The 27,091-nt window shown below is 32.9% G+C and overlaps 1 protein-coding gene across 1 annotated transcript; it reads left to right on the top strand.

The window, feature by feature from the left end:
* Positions 1-1,669: 1,669 nt before the first annotated feature.
* On the top strand, positions 1,670-26,562 carry LOC111919845 (ABC transporter G family member 29). The gene is made up of 23 exons (XM_023915413.2): positions 1,670-1,698; positions 10,658-10,888; positions 11,420-11,629; positions 11,882-11,966; positions 12,386-12,545; positions 12,986-13,062; positions 13,504-13,557; positions 13,731-13,821; positions 14,935-15,236; positions 15,812-16,410; positions 17,375-17,535; positions 17,973-18,082; positions 18,993-19,146; positions 19,242-19,289; positions 19,398-19,522; positions 20,174-20,506; positions 21,283-21,573; positions 21,915-21,998; positions 22,075-22,208; positions 22,325-22,552; positions 23,221-23,392; positions 24,434-24,688; positions 26,260-26,562. The coding sequence occupies exons 1-23, from the start codon at positions 1,670-1,672 to the stop codon at positions 26,530-26,532; spliced, it is 4,206 nt and encodes a 1,401-aa protein (XP_023771181.1). The 3' UTR covers positions 26,533-26,562.
* The last annotated feature ends 529 nt before the right edge of the window (positions 26,563-27,091 follow it).

Raw genomic sequence — 27,091 nt, forward strand, 5'->3', positions numbered from 1 at the left:
ATAACTCCATGAGTAACAAGTGAATACACCATGGTTATATATGACAACGATCTAACAACAATTGGAATGTGTGCTATCCGCCTTACTTACTGTACCCCGTCGGGTTGTGGGTTGAGGGAAGATGCGCATAATCGATTGTTTGTTTACTCCAAGTATATATAACTTGTACCCACTTATTACGCATAGAAAGGCTTGTAGTGTCATTTTACCCCACTCCATTTTAAGTAGGAAATATATGATTTTCTAGAGGAACAGGCAAATTTTACAGAAAAACACCTTACAGCTTACAGTACTTTACATATACATTTTCAACCACATTTTTACAGCTTACTCACATCACTAAAATCTTATGAACTCTCTAGCTTAATTGCTGATCAACTCTTTCAAATAACTTGTATTCTCAAGAGACTATTAGACAGGTGCTCGTGCTGGGACGTCAGAAGATGGAGCATTATAGCTTCAAGTCTTGTTTTGTTATTTGTTTATGAATTCTATGTTTTGTGAACACATACATTGTAAACACTTTCTTTCTAAATGAAATGGTTGTTCATTACTTGCTTACCATATACATATCCCGTGATACTTGATATGACGTCCTCCACCCCTGAACGTTTCTGCCGTTCCGGTTTTGGGGTGTGATAGGATTACTCTGAAATTATTTTAAAAAGAATAAATTAAACCGGTCTTTTATGGTCGTGATTTTTTGGGGATGTCACATTTGGTATTAGAGCATTAGTTTAAGCCAAATAGGAATTTGTAGGATTTCTAGACTTAAACTTAGAATGCTAAGTGAAATTGTGAGATGTGTGTCTGTTATATTTTAGACACGAGTACTAGTTTATTTTAGGAAAATTGGCTAAAATGTTTTTATGTGCTAAATGTTATATGTTTCGCATATATGATATTATTTGTTCGGATCTATGGTCTATTGCTGACCGGATCTGGAAACCTTATGTGTGTAGGATTCTAAGCGTACGTCTACGATATTAGAACTAGCATGTAAACATTTCGGAGTGATAAGGATGATTTGAATATCTATCATGAATGAGGATCTAAATTCACCTTATTTGGTGTGTCGATCAAAAATGGTAAGAACCATAAGTGGCATTGGAAATGCAGATGAAAACAGGAATCAACCACCAGTGATTGAGCGAGTAGCTATAATAGCAGCAACACTTGAGCTAATAACAATGGTTGGGGTACAATTGATGATTTGGACGATGTTGGATCGTCAAATGGATGAAACTAGACGTTTGCTTCAGCAAAATCGTGAAGAACTTTCTATGCCTGTTGAACAGCCGGAATTAAACGAAGGGCAGTCTGAAGGAGAGAACTTTAGTGGGATAATTGGCCAAGACAACCCACCGATAGTTCGGCAAAAAACCAAGATGGAGGACATAATGGATTGGGATGCAAGTACAAGGACTTTTTGACTTGCAAACCATCGACCTTCACTGGAAAGGAGGACCCGATCGGAGTGATGGATTGGATCTCAGAAATGGAGTTAGCCTTCATGACTTGTGGCTGTAGGGGCAAGTTGCAGACTACGTTCAATGTACTTCAGTTCAGGGGTGGCGCTGTTTGTTGGTGGAACACTATGGGGAAGACCCTAAGCCCTAATGAACCACTACAATTGAAATGGGCAGAGTTCTTGGTGCAGTTCAAGCGCATGTTCTGCTCGGCCCAGAATCTATTAAAGTTAGAGAACAAGTTTCTGACATTGACAAAGGGCAACATGTCAGTTGATGATTATACAAACGCCTTTACTGACAAGATGGAGTTTGCTTTGCGCATCGTCCCGGACGAGCTGACAAAAGTTGATAGGTACGCAAAGGGACTCCCATGGGAGTACGCTGTGCCAGTACGTCAGACACCTACTCTAGAGGCAGCTATTTGGGCTGCCAAGTCTGTTGAGGACATGATCAAGGGAAGAACCACCAGCAAAGTTGAAGTTGGTGAAAAGAGAAAGTTTGAAGGATCTTCAGGTTCCAGCAAGAAAAACAAATTTCCGAAGTCTGATTCGAAAAAGTTTGGAGGAGGAAAAGGAGGTGAATCAAAATGGTGTGATAAGTGCAAGAAAAAGCACTCTGGGAAATGTAGCAAGGATGTGACCTGCTACAAGTGTGGAAAGATGGGGCATTATGCCAATGAGTGTCCGTCCAACAAAAGAGTGTGCTTTTGGGTGTAATGAAGAGGGACACATTTTGAAAGACTGTTCGAGAAAGAAGGAGGCAACAAAACCCAATATTTCCCCAAAGCCGAAAGTGAGAGCCTTCCGGATGACACTGGAAGCTGCGAAAGATGAGGCTGATGTCGCTTCAGGTACCTTTCTTGTCAACAATTTGCCTGCTCAAATTTTGTTTGATTCTGGAGCCAACTACTCCTTTATTTTGCATGAGTTTGGTAGAAAACTAGCTTTGCCTGCTGATAGAATAGATAATGCTTTATTAGTCGAAGTCGCTAGTGGCAAGTTTGTACCTGTTAGCCATCGCATGAAAAATATCTTCATTGACTTGAATGGGAATAAGTTCCACGAGGAATTATTGCCTATAGTGCTAAACGGTTTCGACATCGTGTTGGGAATGGATTGGCTTAGCGCCAATGATGCCAAGATTTTATGCTAGAAGAAGATAGTAAAAGTAAACCCGCCAGGGAAAGAGTCATTTATGGTGTACGGGGACAAACGCCGAGTAAATTCTGGAATCATTTCCCTAATGAAAGTCATAAAGTGTTTGACCAAGGGATGTACATCATATTTAGCATTCGCGATCGATGCTAAGAAGGAAAAGAAGGTGATGCAGAGTATTCCAGTGGTGTGTGATTATTCGGAAGTATTTCCCGAAGATCTTCCTGGATTACCGCCTGATAGACAAGTGGAGTTCAAAATAGACTTGTTACCAAGAACCACGCCAATAGCAAAAGCACCTTATCGATTAGCACCGACAGAGATGAAAGAGATGATGATGCAACTTCAAGAGTTATTGGACAAAGGTTTCATTAGACCAAGTTCATCACCCTGGGGAGCTCCAGTGTTATTCGTAAAGAAGAAAGACGGGAGAATGAGAATGTGCATTGGTTACAGAGAGCTGAATAAGGCAACAATAATAAATAGATACCCGTTGCCAAGGATTGATGACATGTTTGATCAATTGCAAGGTTCGACCTATTTCTCGAAGATCGATCTAAAGTCAGGATATCATCAGCTAAAAGTGAGAGAGCAGGATAACGAGAGAACTGCGTTCAGAACAAGGTATGGACACTACGAGTTCTTGGTTATGTCATTTGGACTAACCAATGCACCAGCAACGTTCATGGATTTAATGAACAGGGTCTGTAATCCATTCCTTGATAAATCTGTGATAGTGTTCATAGATGACATTCTGATTACTCGAAAAGCCAAGAAGAGCATGGCAGACACCTGCGAGAAGTGTTAGAAGTTTTGAAGAAGGAGAAATTGTATGCAAAGTTCTCTAAATATGATTTTTGGATTAGAGAAGTCCAATTCTTGGGTCACGTGTCAACCAAGAAGGTATAATGGTTGATCCAGCAAAGATTGAGGCTGTGACGAAGTGGGAGCAACCGAAAAGTCCTACGGAGATCCGAAGCTTTTTGGGATTAGCCAAATATTACCGAAGGTTTATACAAGGCTTTTCTTCGATCGCTAGTCCATTAACAGCTTTGACCCATAAAGGAGCCGCTTATGCATGGAGTGATAAGCATAGAGAACGTTCGAGTTGCTAAAGAAGAAGCTATGTGAGGCACCGATTCTTTCTCTACCCGATAGAGTTGAAGACTTCGCTGTTTATAGCGATGCGTCTGGTGTTGGGTTGGGTTGTGTTTTGACCCAAAGAGAAAAGGTGATAGCATATGCGTCTCGACAATTGAAAGAACATGAAAAGAACTACCCGACTCATGACTTGGAGTTGGCGGCGGTAGTTTTCGCTCTAAAGATATGGAGGCATTACCTCTATGGCACGAAGTGTACGCTTTTCACTGATCATAAGAGTCTCCAATATCTCTTTAATCAGAAAGAATTGAATATGAGGCAACGAAGCTGGCTAGAATTACTCAAGGACTACGACTATGAGATACTTTACCACCCCAGTAAAGCTAATGTTGTTGCCGATGCTCTAAGTCAGAAAGTCAATGTTGAAAGAAAAAGGCCAAGGGCATAATAAATAGAAGTTGTCTCGACAATTGTGGAGAGTATAAAGAAAGCTCAAGAAGAAGCTTCAGAAAAGAATGACCGAAAGGGAGAACGTTTAGGAAAAACGTTAGTGTTCGGTATAAATAGTCATGGACTGAAGGTATTCCAAGATCGGATTTCGGTACCTAAGACGGGAAGAGTAAGAGATCTTCTGATGGAAGAAGCTCACAAAACCATGTACTCGATTCATCCCGGTAGCACTGAAATGTATAGGGACCTGAAACCCTACTACTGGTGGCCGACGATGAAGCTTGATGTTGCAAAGTATGTAGCCGAGTGTGTGACTTGTGCGAGGGTTAAGGCACAACATCAGAAACCATATGGGAGTTTAGAACCTTTTCCTGTACCCATGGGTAAATGGGAAGACATCGCAATGGATTTTGTCACTAAACTGCCCAGAACAAAGAACGGTCACGACATGATTTGGGTGGTCGTTGATCGCTTCACTAAGAGTGCACACTTCATAGCAGCCAATGAGAAATGGTCTATGGATAAGCTTGCGAATTCCTACGTGAAGGAAATTGTGAGGCTTCACGGTGTTCCGTTAATGATTGTGTCGGATCGTGACAGCCGTTTCACCTCAAGGTTTTGGAAAAGTCTACAAGAGGAAATGGGTACCAAGTTGTGTTTAAGTACATCTTACCATCCACAGACTGATGGTCAGAGTGAAAGAACGATTCAAACACTTGAAGATATGTTGAGAGCATGTACCCTGGAATTCCTAGGTAACTGGGATGAGCATTTACCTTTGGTAGAATTTTCCTACAATAATAGTTTCCACTCGAGCATAAAGGTGACACCTTATCAAGCTTTGTACGGACATTAGTGTCGTACGCCGTCTTGTTGGCTTGAGGCTGGGGAAAAGCAGTTTATGGGACCGGAGAGAGTCCATCAAACCGCTGAGAAGTTGAAAGTAATTAGAGAAAGAATGTTAGCAGCTCAGGATCGTCAAAAGAGTTATGCTGACAAAAAGCGAAGACCGATGATTTTTGAAGTTGGAGATTCGGTTTTGCTTAAAGTCTCATCGTGGAAGGGACTTATAAGATTTGGTAAAAGGGGAAAATTGAGTCCAAGGTTTATTGGACTGCTTAACATTTTTCAGAGGGTTGGAAACCAAGCTTACAAGCTCGAATTACCTGAAGAACTGAATGGAATTCATAACACTTTCCATGTGTGTTATTTGAGGAAGTTCATGGGAGAAGTTCCCGATATAATTCCAATTTCGGAATTGAGAATTAATGAAAACAAGAGGTTAATTGAAGAACCAGAGGCAATCGTTGACTGAAAGACTAAGAAGTTGCGACGCAAGATGGTCGAGTTAGTGCTTGTCCGATGGAAACATACGAATGGGCCAAATCTCACCTGGGAAACGGAGAGTGACATGTTGAGTCACTATCCGCATTTGTTTGTTGATGTGTGATTCCGGGGACGAAATCATCCTAAGGGGAGAGAATTGTAACGCCCGCGTTTCTAGGCTAGGCATTAACGTTGATGTAATAGTCTAGGTTGACCCTTGTAACTCTTTTTGAAGTATTAATGATGAAATATTTGAGGATTATGTGAATTATGTGTTTATTTTCTTAATTATTATAATTTAATGAATAAAGAATAAAATGAGCATCAAAATTAAAGTATGAGAAAGGCCTGATATCTTTACATAAAGTTGTAGTGGTCGAAACAAGGATTCCGGAGATATAAAGAATGACGAGATCCGAGTTATAACGAAGAAGTTATGACCTGTCGAAGAGTCGCGACGGAACCGGCAACGCCGAATGACGTAAAATATAAATTTAAGATAGAGCGATATTTAGCCTTAGTGATATAAACGAAAGTCGTAGAATACGTTAAACCGAGAGTGTGTATAAAAAGAACGCCCAAATCTGACTTCGTATGAGGAAGTTATGATTTTTCGAAGTTTCGACTTAGCAGTATGCATCCCGTATACTCGATTTGAGATCGAGCGGTTTTTAGCCGAAACAATCTAAGCGAGAATAGAAGATTTCGTCGATAGTAGTCCAATGGTAAAAAGACAGACGAAAACGGACGTCGGATGAAGAAGTTATGAATTTATAACGGAGTTTTCCTGTCCCGGCCTACTAAAAATAATATAATAAAAATAAAGTCAAAATTAGCCAATAGAGTCTAAACGAAAGTTGTAGAGATTAGTCTCACCTACGTATGGATATAAAGCACGTCGAAAACGGAGCTCGTATGCGAAAGTTATGAATTTTTGAAGATCTTGGCACGCATACCAAAGCTTATCCGAAGGAGTCGCTTATCCTATCCGAACTACGCCCAGCGTAGAGCTGTACGCCCAGCGTACACCGAAGCGTGACCCGCCTCGCACTCAAGTGCTTCGATGACGCATGCAGTGACGAATCCGGAGTACGCCCCGCGTACAGGAGCATTACGCCCAATGTAATGCGAGGCTTCAACCTTTATAAAAGGCAAGCGAGGGCAACCGACTTCTTTTACCAAAATCTCTTCTCTCTCTCTCTCTCTCCCGTTTTGCCTCGTTTTTTGTGCCAGAATTATCCCGAAGCCCCGATATCATTCCCGAGCCCCGAAGCAAGTTCCGAAGCGCCGAGGATCCCGAGAAGTGAGATTCCTGAGCCGAAGCTCTACCCGCGAGAAGCCGATTTTTGTGAAGATCTTCCTGATCTAGCGAAGAATACTACTTTTACAAGCTGTAGTGTTGTCCGATCATCTTCTGATCAAATGAGTGTATAGTCACTTTCATCTTACACATAAATATGAAGTATTTTATAAAATACGTGCTATGTGTATATATATTGTTGTTTATATGTGTGAGTGTGTGGTTACTTTCTTCTAACACATAAATATGAAGTATTTGCTTTGAAATACGTGTTATGTGTTTATATATTATTTGTTTATTTTAAATAAGTGTTGATTAAATGTTTTATACAAATTTTAAACCGTATATGTATTTTTATCTACAAAAGTGTTAGGTAAAGCATTGGTAGATAGTTGATGTGTGTTAAAATGAAGAGAGGCCTGTATGTTGTTGTTTTTGATTCAGTCATCTAGCGGAGTTTAGATGACGACCACGGACTTTTCTAGACAGTCATGTGGAATGCTAGCAAGCTCACCACTTGTATGTGTTAATGAACTTGGGTGTTCATTCGATGTACTCCATCCCCCCTCATGGTTGCCTTATTTGACATATATTGCTGGGAAACCCTTGCAGCATGTGTTGTCGCCCGATGAAATATTCTTAGATTAGGTCCCTTGAGAAAAATGTTTAGGGACGTAAAGTGAGGATAACGGGAATGAGTAATTGGGTTTTTGTTGGTTGATAAAATTAATATAATTATTTATTGTGGGTTTAAAACGCTATATGCTCACCAGGCTCCCAAGCCTGACCTTCTCAATTTTCATTGTATTAGAGGTAGTGGCGCCAGAGCATAAGTTGGATGATTTATCAGGATATTTTGGATTATAGACCTGTTGTTGTAAATAATTGTTGTAAGGTGTGTATTGAAATGTTTATGCTTTTGGTCTGTTTATCGGAACATGACATCCCAAGTATTGTAATGTAATGAAAAATACATTTCTTTAAGAAATGTTTTGGTAAATCTTATTTTTATCATATTTCGTTTTGAGAACAAATTCTGCAACTGTTTTAAATCAAAGGATTACTCTGAAATTATTTTAAAAAACATTAATTTAACCGGTCTTTTCTGGCCGTGATTTTTTGGGGATGTTACAACATACATATTATTTGTTTTATTGCTGACTTGTGCGCATAGTCATTAAATGAGCTGATGATATGGATATGTTGGGTTATATGATGTTATGTTTACCATAAAACTTGATATCATTTATATTTTTTTGAAATATAAACTGCATCCAACGAAAACTACAATAGTTACATAAACTAGCAACAAATTGTTCATTTTTAAGTTTATAAGAAATTTCAAATTGTCTATCTAATCTTATATAACTTGGTATATCTATCTCATCAACTCATTTCCACCATTTTTCTGAAAAACTCACGTTTTACCGATTTCATGATAACTTGGATACATAATCATAGATAAACTGATGAGTTTGATTTCAAATTTAATGGTATACATAGCATTATATAACCTATTGAAAATTAAGATAAAGGTTATTTCCCATTGTGTATGTAAGAGACACGACACGACACGAATACATTTTGAAGATTGAGATAATGTTTATTTCTCATTGTGTAATTGTATTGTGTAAAATTTGTGGCTGATACGTTTTCATGACACGAATAGATGAATTGTCAAGTCTAATCTTATCGGCTAATTTAATGACTAGACGTGTAGATCAACAATGAACCCAGTAAAATGTATGTTAAATAGAGAAAATTGCCAAATCATTACTTAATTTTATTTTGGGAGTTATTCATAAATTATTGTAAAATAATGAGACTTTAATGAAACCAGGTAAGTAAAGAAATCAGTAAATTGGGAAAAATTGATCAAATCGTCATTTTCACCTGTAATTGGCACTTTTTCGTAAATAAATTTTAGATTGAGAATTTTTTTTTAAATTAAGGTAAAATATTATAACTCTTCTGAAGATTTTCCATAAAACTATATAGTTAACTTTTGTTAAGTGATTTTTTACAATGGCTTTTTTAAAGAAAAAAAAACAAAAAATTCGAAATAGAAGTAAATTATATTTAACACCAAACCAATATAGTGGCTCATAAACAGATATTAAATTACAATTAATATTTATTTATTTATTATTTATTATTATTTTTTGAACGGTAAATATAACTTATCCCTAAATTACTTCTAATTCCACTAATGTCCCGGACAAGTTTTGAACCTTCGACTTCATGGAGGGGTGTAACACGTGGTATCCAACTATCCCGTTATGATAGAAGCCTTTTGATTGTATTATTTACAATGTTCTAAAAAGTTCGTCACGGCTTCGCCATGGCGCGCTATGGCTCCAAAGCTTGTACTTGCCGCCAAGCTTTGATAAAATGTCGACTTAAGTCATATATGTATATAAAAATAAATGATGGTAGAAAATACATATAAAATTATTAATTAGATACAAAATTTCCGCCTTAAGTCATGCTTTACAAACGACATGGCTCGCCACGACTCAAAAAAAACTTAAGGCTTGACATTGTCACTAAATCACGCCTTACGTTATTTAGAACCCTGATTATTATGATGTAACTAATGGTTTCTAAACCCATATGATGAAACGAGAAAATAAAAACCATACCCAACCAGATTCGAACATGCGACGTTAAGTTGTAAAAAACTGGGTCAACTAGTGAAACAAGAAAAAGTATTTGTTGTAATTTGGCACACCAAAAAAATATACTAAAACTCAGTTACTGTTCATCAGATGTGTAAGTAGGGATGACGTCAATCAAATGAACAAGAAGATGAGACAAGTGTAATCCGGTCACATTAAAAGACTCAGTTTCGATGTTTTTTGTATGTTTGGGCCTGTCTTATTGTACCAACCAATTGAAATGATATTAATTAGGACATCGTTACAAATTTTAACTGGTGTCATCTTCTTTAGCATCACATCAAAATAGAGGACCTACAAATGAAAACGAAATATGAAATAAAATGTATGGATGGATGTAAAGATGCCTCTGATACAGTTTAAATAGACCCAAACAAGAGTTATTTGTATTAGTTGATAACTTAAAAAGAAATAATAGGTACTTTTATGTACTATAAAGCCGGCCAAATGGCACTCTAGCAACAAATAAACAGTGAAAGTTTGATAGGAGGCAATTTGAACTTTTCCCCTATAAATTGTTCGAACTGAGTTATATATATTTTCTCTTCCTGTATTGTTTTACTCAATATAATTATATAATTATATAATTATTTCACTATTATAGTTTTCAGAATCATAACTAATGTATTAATTATTTTATAAATTTTGAATATGATAAAAAAAAATATTGGCAAGACAACACAACTTGTTCGAGAAAAGCCCATTTTGTTACTTGTTTTTACTAGTTTAAATAGATCAAACAAGAATTGTTATATAGTTGCAAACAATGTGAAAACGGAAACAACACATACATTTATTTAGGGTAAAGTACAAAAAGAATATTTGTATCTTTGCTATTTTGATCAAATTCTATTTAAACCATTTAAAAAAAATGGACATTAACAAATCCTCTTTGCAGAAATAGTAAAAAAAAAAAAATTACTATAATAATATATATATATATAATGATTTAAAGCCGGCAATTTTTGCACTCTAGCAACAACTATAGAATGAAAAAAAAAACAAACTTAATTCTTATATAAGACTACTTACTTTTACAATTTTTTTAAGAAGAATTGAAATGGAGATAGAGAAGTCGAAGAGTAGTGGAAAGCGAGGAAGACGAACACCAAGCTGGAACTCGATTGGAAGCCATAGTTGGAGCTTTGATGAAGTTTTTGTGACTGCAAATCATAGCAGAAGTAGTAGTCATGTTGGAGAAGATGAAGAAGCTCTCAAACGAGCAGCTATGGAGAAACTTCCAGAATTTGATCATTTAAGAGCCAGTATAACTGAATCTTGTGTTCTAAAACAAGTCAAAGAGAAGGATGAAAAGATTGAGAATCAACTTTTTATCGACAAATTGCTTAATGTTGTTGAGGAAGATAATGGCAAGTTGTTGAAGAAGATCAGAGAACGATATGATAAGTTTGTCCCTAATCTTTCACTTCTTACATTTTCAAGTTTTTCTTTAGTTTAAATACGAGGAACTTGCTTTCATTTGTGTATTATCGCAATGGCATCCTATTTCCAATTCTTTTCACCACATCACTCTCAATATTTTTCTTTTCGTTTGTGTTAGTTGCATTGTTATAATATTGAGAAGATTTTATAAACGTATAATGTCGCAATAGAAAGAAATGAAAGTAGATGCTATAATAAACAAATCAATGAAACAATGTTCCTATTTCTTGCATTTTACCTTAAGAAATATACATTTCCGAGTGCTTTTAACGTGTACATTAGAATATCTACCTTGTTACAGTGATGCCATCAAAATACAAATCACTTTTCACTGCTACAATAATGAAAAAAAAAAGTTTAAATGTATAATGTTATGGATGCATACATTTTCTAAAGTGCCTAATTAAAAAAATCAAATGTTTTTCAAAAGAATATTAAAGAAATCAAATGTTATTCAAAAGCTCGAAGGACATTACCATTTATGTATTCTTTCAGAGCTGAAGTTACCCTTCCAACAGTTGAAGTAAGATACGAACATTTGAACGTAGAAGCTGATTGCTTCATTGGTGATAGAGCTCTACCAACTTTGGGAAATACACTCCGCAACATAGCTGAGTCAGCTTTGACTTTTCTTGGAATTAGACTTTCCAAAAGCACAAAACTCACAATTCTCTCGGATGCTTCTGGAATCATTAAGCCTTCAAGGTAAGCATAGTCTTATTTTTCTGATAAGGAAAGAGTAGGAAAAAAATAAGTTGAGGAAATTTGTAAAAAGTTAGGAGTAAATACTAAATAGGGAATCTTTGTATCCTGATTTTTCTCTTTAAAGTCTTTCTTTTATTGCATTAACTCATGAAGGAACACTCCTCTATAGGTTATCGGATTTAAGTTATGTCTCCATTAAGTCAAAAAGTCAAACGAAAACATCATCTTACTCCGAATTTTGTGTATAAACAGGATGACACTTCTATTGGGCCCACCCTCCTCTGGAAAGACAACACTTCTACAGGCTTTGGCTGGAAAGTTAGACTCTAGCTTAAAGGTATAAGAATATAAGAAGGTTATGTTAGTTTAAAAAGAAACATAAGAAAAAAAATGGGCTATTAAATGCAAGAAATTGCAACTTCCCTTTCATTGATGTGTTTAATATCATATCCTACTTTTATTTCATCACTTTCAAAAAGAGTGTCATCCAAATACAAAACAATTTTCACTGATATAATCGGATAGTTTTTTCATACTATAATGTCCTAACACGAAAAATATTGGAAGTATAATGTTATAGTTGGAGAACTTTTTCAAAGTACAATGACTTGAAAGAAATGAATTTTACGGGGATATAAATGAATGAAATGAAAGTTGGATCTATAATACAAAAATAAATGAAAGTGCATTTTTATTTAATGCATTTGGTGCTAATTTAGGTCATCAAAATTGTGGTTGATAAAATTGATGACACAGGTTGAAGGTAAAGTAACATACAATGGACATACACTCAAAGAATTTGTACCACAAAGGACATGTGCATATGTTAGTCAACATGATGTTCATGTAGCAGAAATGACAGTCAAAGAAACACTTGACTTTTCTGCAAGGTGCCAAGGAACAGGATCTTATAATGGTGATTTATAAAACTTATCTTATATTTCATGATAAAGAGTAAATGCAAGAAATAGCATAGTACTTCCATGGATTAATTGTGAATTATAGCATCAAACTTTCATTTTCTCATTTTACAACATTATACTTTGAAAACTGTATCCATTTATAGCGATATTATCCAGATATAAAGCAATTTTCATTGCCATATTTGGGTAGATTTTTCAAAGTATAAAGAATGAAATTAAAAGTTTAATGCTATAATTAAATATTGTATTCTTGGTATGATGCCTTAAGACGAAAAAAATTAAATTATGTTAATGGAAAAAAAGACATGAAAAGTAAGATGTTATAATTCACAAATAAATGAAAGTATCTTTTTATTTCTCGCATTTAATCTTTCTTGCTAATTCTTTCTCTTTTTTCTTAATGATGTATAAAACTTATTTTACATTGTTATAGAGTTGCTAGCTGAACTTGAAAGACGAGAGAAGGTGGATGGTATACTTCCTGAACCTGAAGTCGATCTCTTTATGAAGGTATAAATATAATGTTGATTTATAACAAGGCTAAATGCAAGAAATAACAACATAATTTGATTTATTTGTATATTATATAGCCTCTTACTTTCCATTTTTTTTCCTATTACAACATTGTATTTTAAAATTTAATATTATCACCATATAGCGCTTTGAAAAATCAATCCAGTTGTAGAATTTTTCTTCCAATTTTTTTCTTATTAAAACATTATACTTCAAAATTTTACCCGTAGTGAAAATTGCTTCATATTTGAATGACGATGCTTATAACAATCAAATCAATAAAAGTACTTTTCTATTTATTAGATTTAACCATTAGAATATTGTAGCTGATGAAAATGATATGTTTGAATTGTAAGCTATCTTAAACGCATTCCATTATGTTGATTATTTTGTAAGTGATTTATTATTCGTATTTAATAGATTCCTTCTTGACTCCAGGCTATTGCTATGGAAGGAACAGACAACAATCTAATTACCCACTACATTCTTAAGGTATATTTCTAAAAGTTTTAGTACTATGCATGTAATAGACCGTAGACTATGGACAAAATTGGACAGGAAAAGTTTTGTAGGGATATTTTTTATGATGATGATATGAAGGGCATTTATGTCTTTTGTATACATTTACTCTCCGATTCATATTTGGATCACTTTGATTTGACCAGATCTTGGGACTTGATATATGCGGAGATACAATTGTTGGTAATGAAATGATTAGAGGAATATCTGGAGGACAGAAAAAGCGTGTTACAACAGGTTTAATCTCTTTTTCTCTTTTATGCATATCTTTTTCTCTTTCATGCATTCAACATGGCAATCAAAAAGTAAGAGATAATAATAATAATAATAATAATAATAATAATAATAATAATAATAATAATAATCAAAGCATGTATGTTAATATTCCATTATAGCTATATACTGATTTGGCAAGATGGGAATGTGGAAATGAACGGAATGGACCATTCTTGGAATGTGATTCTTTACATTTTGTTAATTTTCATTGTTTATCAGTGAGTGTTTGTTTTATCATGTCATCATGGAGTGAATGAAAAATTCTAGAGTAAACTACATGAATGCTCCCTATGGTTTGGGGTAATTTGTACGCTTGGTCCTCAACTATTTTTTTTTTTATCTCGGAAGGTTCCTACTATTTGTTTTTATTATGTGTGTGGTTCTTACTGTTTGTTTTTGTTACACGCTTGGTCCCTGTCCTATCTAAAAAAAACTATTATTTAAATAGGGAAATGATAGGGTAGGTAAAGTAAGGTGAGGGGTGAGGTTGGAGTGTGTTTATTTAAATAAATTAAAAAATCAAGGGAGAAATAGTCTTTTTATGTAAGACAAGGACCAAACACGTAACAACAACAAACAATAGGGACCTTCCGAGTTAAAAAAAATAAGTTAGGGACCAAACATGTATATTACCCTAAACCATAGGGACCATTCGTGTAATTTACTCAAAATTCTAATATCTCGATCTAATTTTATTAACATGGATCCTTTTCCAAATAATTTCATGATATTAATTAAATTATAACTGTATTTTCTAAAACAATTACCAAATACATTTCCATTATAACGATATTTGAGCTTTACTGAGTTTTTTGTATATATATCTTTCTTTTTTCTGGAATACAAAAACCATTATTGCTATTACATAATATATACAGTAGAGTTAAAACGATATGTTTTATTTACATACAATAAAAGAAAGTTATATGACAAATCCATTTCATTCCTACACAACCGAACAATATTACGGAAGATAATGATTCATTTTGTGACTTTTATTATTTCATTTCTATAGTCATTCCATTCTATCGAACTAAAAAGGCCCTCGTTGACATTTGATGAGTTGCTTAATAGGAGAAATGATGGTTGGACCTACAAAAACACTCTTCATGGATGACATATCAACAGGATTAGACAGTTCAACAACATTTCAAATAGTCAAGTGTTTACAAAAGATTGCTCACCTCACAAAGGCCACCATCTTCATCTCCCTCCTCCAGCCTCCACCGGAGACATTTCATCTATTTGATGACATCATCCTTTTATCACAAGGCCACATTGTTTATCATGGCCCAAGAGAACACACTCTTGAGTTTTTTGAGAGTTGTGGATTCAAATGTCCAGAAAGAAAAGGACATGCTGACTTCCTGCAAGAGGTAATCACCCAATACCAAGTTTCATACATAACATGTGAATCTAAATGATGAGACATGGGTGAAATATTATATAGATATAAATAATCCTAATCTTGTAGTCAATGGAAGACAACGAAAATTTTCTTATACTGTAACCTAGAAGAAACCATTATGTTTTCGAAATAGCAAAATACTCTCACTTGATTTGTTAATTATAACATCATACTTTCATTTCATCTTTTATTGCATTCTAGTTTGAAAAATCTATACGATTATAACATAAAAAGATGCTTTGTAGTTGGATAACATTGCTATAATTGGTAGATTTTTTAAATGAAAATGTTTTAATAGTAAATATGAAAGTAGGCATTATACTTAAGAAATAAATTACATATTATTTTTTAAACGGTCCATAATGTATCCTAAACTACACCTTTATGTCAAGTGAGACTTGAAACCTTGACCCTTAGGACACATCTAATAAGTTTATCTTAGGGGTTTTAAAACAACATTTAAGTATTACCTTGCTTATTACATTTCATTTCTTTGTGCCTCCATTTCATCCAACCAAATACTAACAACTTAAATGATCAAAGGTTACCTCAAGAAAAGATCAAGAGCAATATTGGGTAGATAGAAGAAAACCGTACAAATATATCTCTGTACCTCAATTATCAGAGCAATTCAAAAGATTTAACATTGGCCTGCAGTTACAAAACGACCTATCACTAGCATACAACAAGGCCTCAAGTCAAAAATCTGCTCTAGTCTTCAAAAAATATTTGGTCCCAAAAAAGGAGCTCTTGAAGGCATCTTTTCAAAAGGAACTCTTAATAATGAAGAGAAATTCTCCCATCTACATTTTCAAGATTATCCAAACCACCATCGTTGCAATAATTGGTGCAACTGTGTTCTTGAAGACTAATATGCATACTAATAATGAAGAAGATGGGGGAATATATGTGGGTGCTCTTCTTTTTAGCTTGATCACTAACACCTTTAATGGTTTTGGTGAGCTTCCGATGATCATAGAGAGACTTCCCGTAATTTATAAACAAAGGGACCTTCTTTTTCACCCACCTTGGGCCTTTACTATTCCAACTTTCCTGCTTGGATTACCGATATCTATCATAGATTCTACTGTGTGGACAGTTGTGACATATAATGTTATCGGTTTCGCACCAGAAGCAACTAGGTACGTGATGATTTTTTCATTTCTGTTAATTTTTATATATTTTGTAAGAAAGATACACACGTGGAATATACCCTTTTACTTTATTTTCTTTCTACTATAAAATGTACTTTGAAAAAACTACACAATTAATTATAACAATGTTATCCAAATATAAAGTTATTTTCACTGCTATAATAACAATAATGGAAAGCATAATGTTAGTTAATTGGGTAGATTTTTCAAAGTGAAATACATAAATATGAAGAGAAAATTAAGGTACAATCTAGTGATAGGAACAAAGGAATGCAGAATGGTGTAACACACAAATAAATGAAAGTAGATAGTTGTTGCGTGCATTTAGTAGGATATAGAATATAGGTCATTTGTAGGGATGAGATTTAAAAGTAGAAAATCGGACCCGAACCGGATCTGGTTTCTGTTAAAATTTTAAAACCTGTATATCTCATTAATTTGAAATCGGATAAACATGCGGTTTTTTCAACATGTAGTTAACAATTTCTAAGTGAAAATTTTGATTTTGTCAATGTATTAATATATTCTATTAGTATAGATGCAAACCAAATATACAAGGGGTGAATACAAAAAATAGAAGTGTGTTTTCCTTAATTTGTTTATTATAGAATCTCATGTCATATTTTTCTATTACGACTTTGCACTTTAAAAAATCTACCCAATTCCGCCAAAAAAATAAAAATAAAATAAAATAAATAATAAAAGAGTGCTTTAATTCGGTAGATTTTTTAAGGTACAATGTACATCTTAATGCGTAAATAATTGAAATTATAATGATGTATTGGAAAGAAATGAAAGAATAATGCTATTAATAGAAAATGTATACAAAAGTACATTTCTATTTCTTGAACTTAGCACCATATAGAGTATTAGATTTTCATACTTTGGTAGATAATTATATAGATTTTAGGAATATGTTAATGCACATGAACAAACAATGATTCATATCCAGGTTCTTGAAGCAATGGCTATTGACATTTATGATACAACAAATGGCTGGGGGACTGTTCAGGTTAATTGCCTCAATTTGCAGGACCATGACAATAGCCAATACTGGTGGTGTTCTTGTTGTCGAATTAGCATTCCTAGTAGGTGGTTTCATCATCCCTAAAGGTTCGTTTCGCACTAAAACCCAATGACAGATGGACATTTTTTTTAATATAAATAATATCAATAATTCATATTATCATTTTTTAAATTTCCTTTTGACTACATTCACTCAATAGCTAAATATAATAAATATTGATGTACTTTGATAGCTTGTTTATTATCATATTCTAGTTTTATTTCTTCTTGTTACAATATTATACTCTAAAGTTCAACCCAATGCTATAATAAAAAAGTATTGAAATTATAATGTTATGTTTGGGTAGACTATAAAAATACAATGCAAAATTAAGGAAAAAGAATCTCAAAGTAAAATGTTGTAAATTTGTAAGAAAAAGATAGGAAGATGGGATGTTACAATACACATAAATATGAAAGTATGTTGTTATTACTTGCATTTAGCCCTTCATTTAATTCTTCTTAATTGTTTTCCCATGTAATAGGTCAAATTCCAAAGTGGTGGGGATGGGCTTATTGGGTTTCACCGTTCAGTTATGGTTTCAATGCTTTCACTATAAACGAAATGTTTGCTCCAAGATGGATGAACAAAATGGTATGTCGTTAATACATTTCTTCTACTCTGTCTTCGACAATCCCTTCTCGACTTACAAGGACAATCAATGATCGATGTTCCTAGCAATTAAAAGGGAAAATTACAAGAAGTAGTAACATAATTCCTTCTTTTACCACCAAAGGGTTTCTAGCCCAACGGTATCAGGTGTTGTTCTCCCTCTTTGGGGTCGAGGGTCAAGTCTTGTTGATAAGTTACAAGTAGTTTAGATTTGTCGTAAAAAATACTCCTTTTACCAATACAAACAAACTTTTTTCTTATTCCATGATAGCAATGTACTTGCACTTTTTATCCATATATAATGGCTACGTAATTACATTATTTACTGATGATAGCAATATGTAAGCCCAAATGTCAACATACTTGCAATTGCTTGTGCATAACAGTTGATGGATATGATTTTAAGAGAAACTAATTTAGGAAATAGAACAAATAGCATAGAGAACAAAAACTATTATTTTCTTTTATTCTTTTCACTTATACATAATAACAAGCAAAATGAAGACAATTTGTATACTTCATTTACCACCTACATAATTTCTTCATACTCGGCTAGAACCATTGTTTGCTACCATTTGTTGCAATCTTTATTTCTACATTTACCTTTATTGTTGATCTTTATTTTTTCTAGGTTATATAAAAAAAGAAGTAAACCATGATAAAACTTCTTCATAATTGTAAATTATGAATATATTTTGCTACCAATAGCAATATACTTGCATTTCTTCACCGATAACAACAATACGCAAGAAACAAAGTACATATTTATATTGGTAGCAAAATCTAAGCACATTGCTATTATGAGTAAAGCATGAAATACCTTGCTATTATCAACACATAAATGTAATATTGTTATAGGAATAAGGTCAACTAAAGATTCATCTAAATTCAGGCTTCGGACAATGTTACTGAACTAGGAGTAGCAGTTTTGAGGACATTCGACGTCACTCCTGATAAGAACAGGTTTTGGATAGGAGTAGCTGTTCTTCTTGGTTTTGCAGTTGTGTTCAACTTTCTCTTCACTTTGTCTCTCACCTACTTAAACCGTAAGCCCCAATTCATTTTTATACTAAAATGGATTATCTATATCTACATATAGCTACGAGGTTAACTTATCTTTGGCATTCTTTGCAAATATTAGCACTCGGAAAGGCACAGGCAGTCATATCCAAAGAGACCCTAAACGAAATGGAAACAATCCTTCAAGAACGTAAGGAATAATGCCATTTATAAATTATAATATCAGCCAAAAAAAGTTGATTTTTAATTTTGAATTGCTTATTGTTGTTTACAGGAGATGCAAAAGAAAACTCAAGTATATCAGCCACCAATCCCATTGATTCAACGAGGGGAATTGTTCTTCCATTTACTCCACTCATCATGTCTTTTAGCAACATTAATTATTACGTTGATATGCCCCCAGTAAGAAACACTTTTACTATTTCTCCTTTTTTTTTTTGCATCCAACAGTTATTTAACAAAATAATGTTTTGAAGGTAAATAAATCCCTGCAAAGTATCAGTAGCTTGATTAACAAAGCACATGTTAGATTGCAATCATAACACAATTCTTTTTTATGTTTACTAGATAATTATCTTTAGTTAGTGGTAAATAACTTACTTATCATACAATGTACCTTTATTAGAAAATAATAATAGACAAAATGTTTTCTTTACTTTCATAGTTTCATAACACAATTTCATAACAGTACCAAAAACTGATTGGACAAACGGGTTCTCAATCCTTTATGCACTATGATAATTGAGTATATCCCCTGAAAATGGAGTTGGTGTATATAAAAAATTCTATAACTATAATGAAATAATATAAAGGATAGTTTCAAATAATACAAAATGTATTCCCTTTTTACACACAGGAAAACATGATCATAGAATGTAATGACCCATTCTATTACCTATCTTATTACATTCCAACAAACCATAGGGTTTAGGAAAACCAATCCAGTTGTATAAATCATTGTTTTCAAAATCACATGGTTCATGATTGAGGATAAATTTGGTCAACATAATAAAACTCACCATGAAAAATATTTTGTAATCATGAATCTAACAGGAAATGGAAGTACAAGGGATCAAAGATGACAAACTTCAGTTGCTTCAGGAGATCACCGGTGCATTTAGACCTGGAGTTCTGACAGCATTAATGGGAGTAAGTGGAGCTGGGAAAACAACACTAATGGATGTTTTAGCAGGAAGAAAAACGGGCGGTTTGATCCAAGGAGATATTAGAATATCTGGATTCCCCAAAAAACAAGAAACATTTGCAAGGGTTTCAGGGTATTGTGAGCAAACTGATATCCACTCACCACAAGTTACTGTCTATGAATCTCTTATTTTCTCAGCTTTTCAACGACTCCCTAAAGAAGCTAGCAAAGAAGTAAAGCTGGTAAAGTATATGAACATTACAAATTCACAATACCTTACAATAAATAACATATATACTTTCATTATTTAGTTCTTAATTATTACAACACTATACTTTTAAAACCTTACTAATTTATAGCAATGCTTTTTAGAATTCATTTTTTTGAAAACTATATTAAGAAAAAAAAATTGAGGTATAATGCTATAGAAGGAAACGAAAAAAAAGGATTCCATAACTCACATACATACAGTGACAATGTTAAATTCGTGGAATAGTAACATACTTTCATTGATTTTTTTAACAATGCTACTTATGTTTCTTTCTATTAAAACGTATCATCCTTTAAATAATCTACCAAAGTGTAATGCCTTGATACAAAAATAAAGTGTACATACAATACTATAATAGAAAAAAACAAAACTAGGATGCTATATACACAACAAATATACTTGGAAAAGAGTTAACTACAAGAAATAACAACATACTTCCATTAATTTGTTTATGATAGCATCCAACTTTCACTTATTCCTATTATAACTACTTCGAAATATCTTCCCAGTTATAGCAATGTTATCAAAATGTGAAGCAGATTTTACTTCTTTGATAGGAAACAAATAGGAATACAGTGTTATGATGGCTAGTTTTTTTTTTTTTTTTTTTAAATACACTGTCTTGTCAAGAAAAAATGTTGCAAATACAATGTTATAATAGAAAGACATATATTAAAATACTTAGGTATTACTTGCATGTAGTCATTTAAGAAAATTAATAAACTATGTTGTTTTTGTTTTGTGTAGCATTTTGTGAGTGAAATTATGGACTTAGTGGAGTTAGACAACCTTAAAGACTCTATTGTAGGGATTGCGGGGGTTACCGGTTTATCCACACAACAAAGAAAGAGACTGACAATTGCAGTAGAGCTTGTTGCTAATCCTTCAATCATATTTATGGATGAACCAACATCCGGTCTCGATGCAAGAGCTGCAGCCATTGTTATGAGAACAATAAGAAACACCGTTGACACAGGGAGAACAGTGGTTTGCACAATTCACCAGCCTAGCATTGATATTTTTGAAGCTTTTGACGAGGTAAATGCCATTAATAGCAATTAATGTACGTCAACATATTTCTCTATTACTGCATCCTACTTTTATTTTTTCTGTTACAACATTGTACTTTTTTTCTTGTTAAGGCATTTCAGCTTTAAAATCCTACTCAATTATAACTAGGACATTATACTTTTAAAGTGTTCAAAATTTCTTTGGATTTGGATGACATTACTATAACTGAGTAGATTCTTCAGGTATAATGTTGTTATAGGAAGAAATGAAAGTAGGATGATATAAAAAAAGTGAAAGTATGTTGCGATTTCTTGCGTTTAATCATTCTCTTTCTCACACACAAATACTTTTATTATATGTTGCATCAGCTTCTACTTCTGAAAAGAGGGGGACAAGTGATATACTTTGGACCCTTAGGACAAAATTCAGAAAAAATAATCAACTACTTTGAGGTATTTAATATTTTTTTACCTTTTTCATATTATAGATATTTATCAGGGAACATATTAAGCTTGCTAGATATTTTAGGAAATTCCTGGGGTCCCAAAACTCAAATCACAATATAATCCAGCAACATGGATGCTAGAAGTGACCTCAGATTCAACAGAATCTCGGCTTGGAACTGATTTCTCTGAACATTATAGATCATCACCCTTGTATAAGTAAGTGTATCTTTTAGCTACTTAAGACTACAAAAATGTATCTTTTTAACTTAGGACTACATAAGACTATAATAAATAAATATACTATGAAACTAATGTAAGATTTTTTTTATCAGAGCAAATAATATTCTAGTGGAACAACTGAGCAAGCCTACTTCAAGGGCAAAAGACCTAATCTTCAAAACAAAGTATTCACAGTCCACATGGGGCCAATTCAAGTGTTGCATAAAGAAACAATGGTCGAGTTATTGGAGAACCCCTGATTATAACCTTGTTAGGTTTTTCTTTGCATTGGTTACTGCTCTCCTCCTTGGGACAATCTTTTGGAAAGTTGGCACTAAAAGGTTTGTCTCTTGAAATTTTAGATATTGTTTGGTATGGTGGAATAAGGGAATGAATGGTGCATCCCATTCATATGAAAAAAAAAGCATGTTTAATTGGATGGACTGAAACATTCCTCAAGGAATGTGATTCCTTAACAATTTGTTAATTTTAATTCCTAACATTTTAACCCTTATTTGTTTCTGTAATTGTCAATGACACATGCATTTTAGCAAATTCATTTGGATAAACATTTTTTTAATAACTAAAAGATATTACAAGTTATTTTGGTTTAACAAAATTTTATTATGCTTAATTTTTATTCTTTGCATCGGAAATTTCGTTAATTATAAGTAAAATAATGTGAATACTAGAGATTAAGTAATACATCATGTACATATGATATAAAGTTCATTCTATTCCTATAATCGTACATGATCATGGAATGCAGTCACTCGTTCCATTAACTTCCTTATGCCATTATCATGTACATGATTATGTTTATTTTGCATGTTGGAATGGAATGCTTTTTCATATGAATAGTGCATTCCATTCCATCAATGGAAGTAAAAAAAAATTTTCTTACAATTCATTTGCCCCAATTGCCATCATACCCAACACTGCCTTAAAACTCAAACTTCAACTAATATATTTATCAAAACAAGGTTTATATCTACACTTTATATTACAGGGACAACAGCACTGATTTAGCTACTATAATTGGCGCAATGTATGTTGCTGTGATGTTTGCTGGATTTAACAATTGTGTAACAATTATACCAGTTGCATCCCTTGAAAGAACTGTATTTTATCGAGAACAAGCAGCTGGGATGTACTCTGCATTACCATATGCCATGGCTCAGGTCAGATGAAACTTCATTTATGTTATTTATAACTTATAATACCATACTTTCGTTTCTTTCTTTACAATGTTGTACATTAAAAAATTTCCTATCAAGCACTACGAAAATTCTACCGAATTATAGCATTGTGATTTCAACTTTTTCATCTTATGACATCATACTTTTGGAAATTCTATCTATAAAAGCAGTGATAAATTGCTTTTTACTTGGTTAACATGTCTATAAGGGTAGATTTTTTAGGTTAAATGTTATAATTAATAGGAAGAAATAAAAGTAGGATGCTATAGTGAAGAGATCATTCAAAGTACATGACAATTGTAGAGATTACTTTTGGGAAAAATATTTGTTTTCTCTTTAAAATGAATAGTCATCATACACTCAGTATACAAGATCATTCTTGGCCCGAACTACAAATTTTCAGCCTATAAATCATCTGACTCATTATGTACCAAGATTGGCAAGAAAAGCCTAATATTTTGCTGATTTGATGTTATGCATATAATCTCGTGGATATTAATTTAAAACATATAATCAACATTAAATTGGGAATAATATCTTTAACAATACGTTTCTATCATAGGGATATAGATTGTCCTCATAAAATAATACTTTTAAGGGATAAATAAAAGAAATGGTATCATACTTTCATATATTTGTATCTTATGGCATCCTACTTCCATTACTTTCTACTATAGGGTTATAGTTTCAATCTTGTTCTTATTAAGGTGTTGTATTAGAAAAAATATAGACAGTTATAGCATTATACTTTTGTAGCCAATTATATTAATGAAAAACTGCTTTGAACTTAGATAACATTGTTATAACTCGGTAAATTTGTCAAAGTGAAATGTTGTAATAAACAAGATCAATGGAAGTATACTGCTAATTTTTGCATTTAACCCAATATAAAAGAGTGATCTTTTGAGAATGTTAAGTGAGTCCCATCCGGACACTCATTTTGAACAATTTGTGAATGTATGTTCCTATTTCTTGTATTAAACCCAAAATAAAACAATAGAAGAACATTGCTATTTTGTGCAGGTAATTGTAGAGATACCTTTTGTGCTTGTCCAAACCATATATTATACTATTATAGTATATGCCATGGTAAGCTTCGAATGGACAGTGGCAAAATTCTTTTGGTTCTTCTTCATCAGCTTCTTTACCTTTTTATACTTCACGTACTATGGACTCATGATTGTGTCTATAACCCCAAACCATCAAGCAGCCTCTATCTTTGCAGCTGCCATCAATGTTCTCTTCAATCTTTTCTCTGGATTCTTCATCCCAAGACCGGTAATGTTTCTAATTTTGGAATTTGTACAGTAATTCCTCTAATTTGTTGTCTGGATAAATGATATTTATTTATTTATTAAGAATATGACAGCTTGCTTGGGAAATGAAAAGAAAAATAAAGGAAGGCTAATTTACAAAAAGTTAGGACTTAATCCCGAAAGTTTCTTTTCTCATACTTTCTTTGTTAAGTTCTTCTTTTTGTATTAAGTCACAAACAAAAACACATATATAGAAGGGTATAAAACTAAAATTAGTCATTTATACTCATTAAGATGGAAAAAAATTTAAATACTCATCATTCATAAAACAATTTATCTAGACATGCATTATTTATAAATATCATTTTTCCATTCAACCCTTAAGTTCTATTTTTGTGTTTCATTTTGACCATAAATCCGGACAGATATATAGGTGTGTAAATTTTTGACAAAATACATATAGAATGAATTACAATGTAAATTTTTGACAAAATACATATAGAATGACTTACATGTGGAAAGAGGAAATATAAATAAATTTAGAATGTTATTTATATCCAAAATATATTATTCATGTATTTTCAAAAATTTTAACTTTTTGTTTATTTATATTTCATATCGAAAACAGTTGAAAAATAAACAAGCATTCTTTATTTAGCATTACTTCTAGAAAAATGGGTAAATGAGTCATTTACTTGAGACAAACACCATTTATCAATGCATCATTTCATCAATTCAATACACTTCTAGATAAGGGTAAATGAGTCATTTAATTGAGACAAACACCATTTATCAATGCATTATTTCATCAATTCAATACATTATATATATATATATATATATATATATATATATATATATATATATATATATATATATATATATATAAGGGATAGGGAATATACATTACTGCCCCACCTAAGCTAAGGTACTAAACCTCTAAAATATGTCGTTTTAACTTGCTGAATGTACCCGGTTTGGTTTCACTTGGTAAATATATCATCCTCCATAATATTTCTTTCTTTCATCATCGTTTTTACCATATCTGTTTTCTATCATCCATTATCGTTTATTACTTCACCCAAGTGAACATTACTAAACCCTAACCTTAAACCCTAAACCTAAACCCTAAACCTAAAACCTAAACCCTAAACCTTAAACCCTAAACCCTAACCCTAAACCCTAAACCTAAACCTAAACCCTAAAACCTAAACCCTAAACCTAAACCTAAACCCTAAACCCTAAACCCTAAACCTAAACCTAAACCTAAACCCTAAACCCTAAACCTAAACCCTATTGTGTCGATCATGAATTTACATCTTCAAGTATTAATCGTGAATCCATTAACTGTAATCTTTATATAGTAAAACAATGTATTTTCAAGAGGTTTACTACCTAAGCTTAGGTAGAGCTGTAATGTATATTCCCTTTTCCCATATATATATATATATATATATATATATATATATATATATATATATATATATATATATATATATATATATATATATATATATGTATCACCTAAAATGTTATAATATTATACCTTCAATTACCAGCATTTTGTAATGGTTTTCATTCCTAAATTTACAGAGAATCCCTAAGTGGTGGATATGGTATTACTGGATTTGCCCTCTTCAATGGACTATTCAAGGCCTCATTATTTCACAGTATGGTGATTTGAATGAAACAATTAATGTGCCTGGGATGTCATATGACCCAACAATTCAATGGTATGTCCAAAACTATTTTGGATATCAAGCTGATGCTTTGGGATCTGTTGCCACCATTTTAGTTGTTTTTACTGTCTTTTTTGCGTTAATGTATGCATATTGCTTACATAAATTGAACTTTCAAATAAGATAGATTATGTAATATATAATATTAAGCTCTAGTTATATAATATATTGTTATATATCTCAAAACTTTTAGCATAAGTTTACCATAACTTTATAATTGTATTTCACTAAACCAGTTAAGAAATTGGGTTAAGTTACTTTGTGTTTGCGCATTGCCTTCATTTCCCGTTTTCCTGTCTCTACCATATTAATACACTTAAAGAGTGATAAAATAAGCCATTACATTTCATCATCGTATTTGGGTTTGGATGACTGATAGGGATGGAAAAAAATTATTATACATAAAAGTAAATTACATAAATGGTCCATGTATTTTGGGTAATATGTGTAATTGGTTCCTAAGTCGTTTTTTTAAACTCGAACCATCCATGTAGTCTGTTTTTTTTCCTTCAGATTTTATCCCGCGCCGACCTAAATTGACCATTATGCCCTTATATATTTGTTAACACGCTGTCGCGCACATATTAAGCAAATAAGTTATCACTGCTGGTTGCACTAAAAATATAGCACAGGGAAGCAGGGTCGAATCCTCAGGGACACAGCCTAATGGTCAATGCCTTTTTGCA

This window comes from Lactuca sativa, chromosome 1 (genome assembly GCF_002870075.4).
Source record: "Lactuca sativa cultivar Salinas chromosome 1, Lsat_Salinas_v11, whole genome shotgun sequence".
In the NCBI taxonomy this organism is placed as follows: Eukaryota; Viridiplantae; Streptophyta; class Magnoliopsida; order Asterales; family Asteraceae; genus Lactuca; species Lactuca sativa.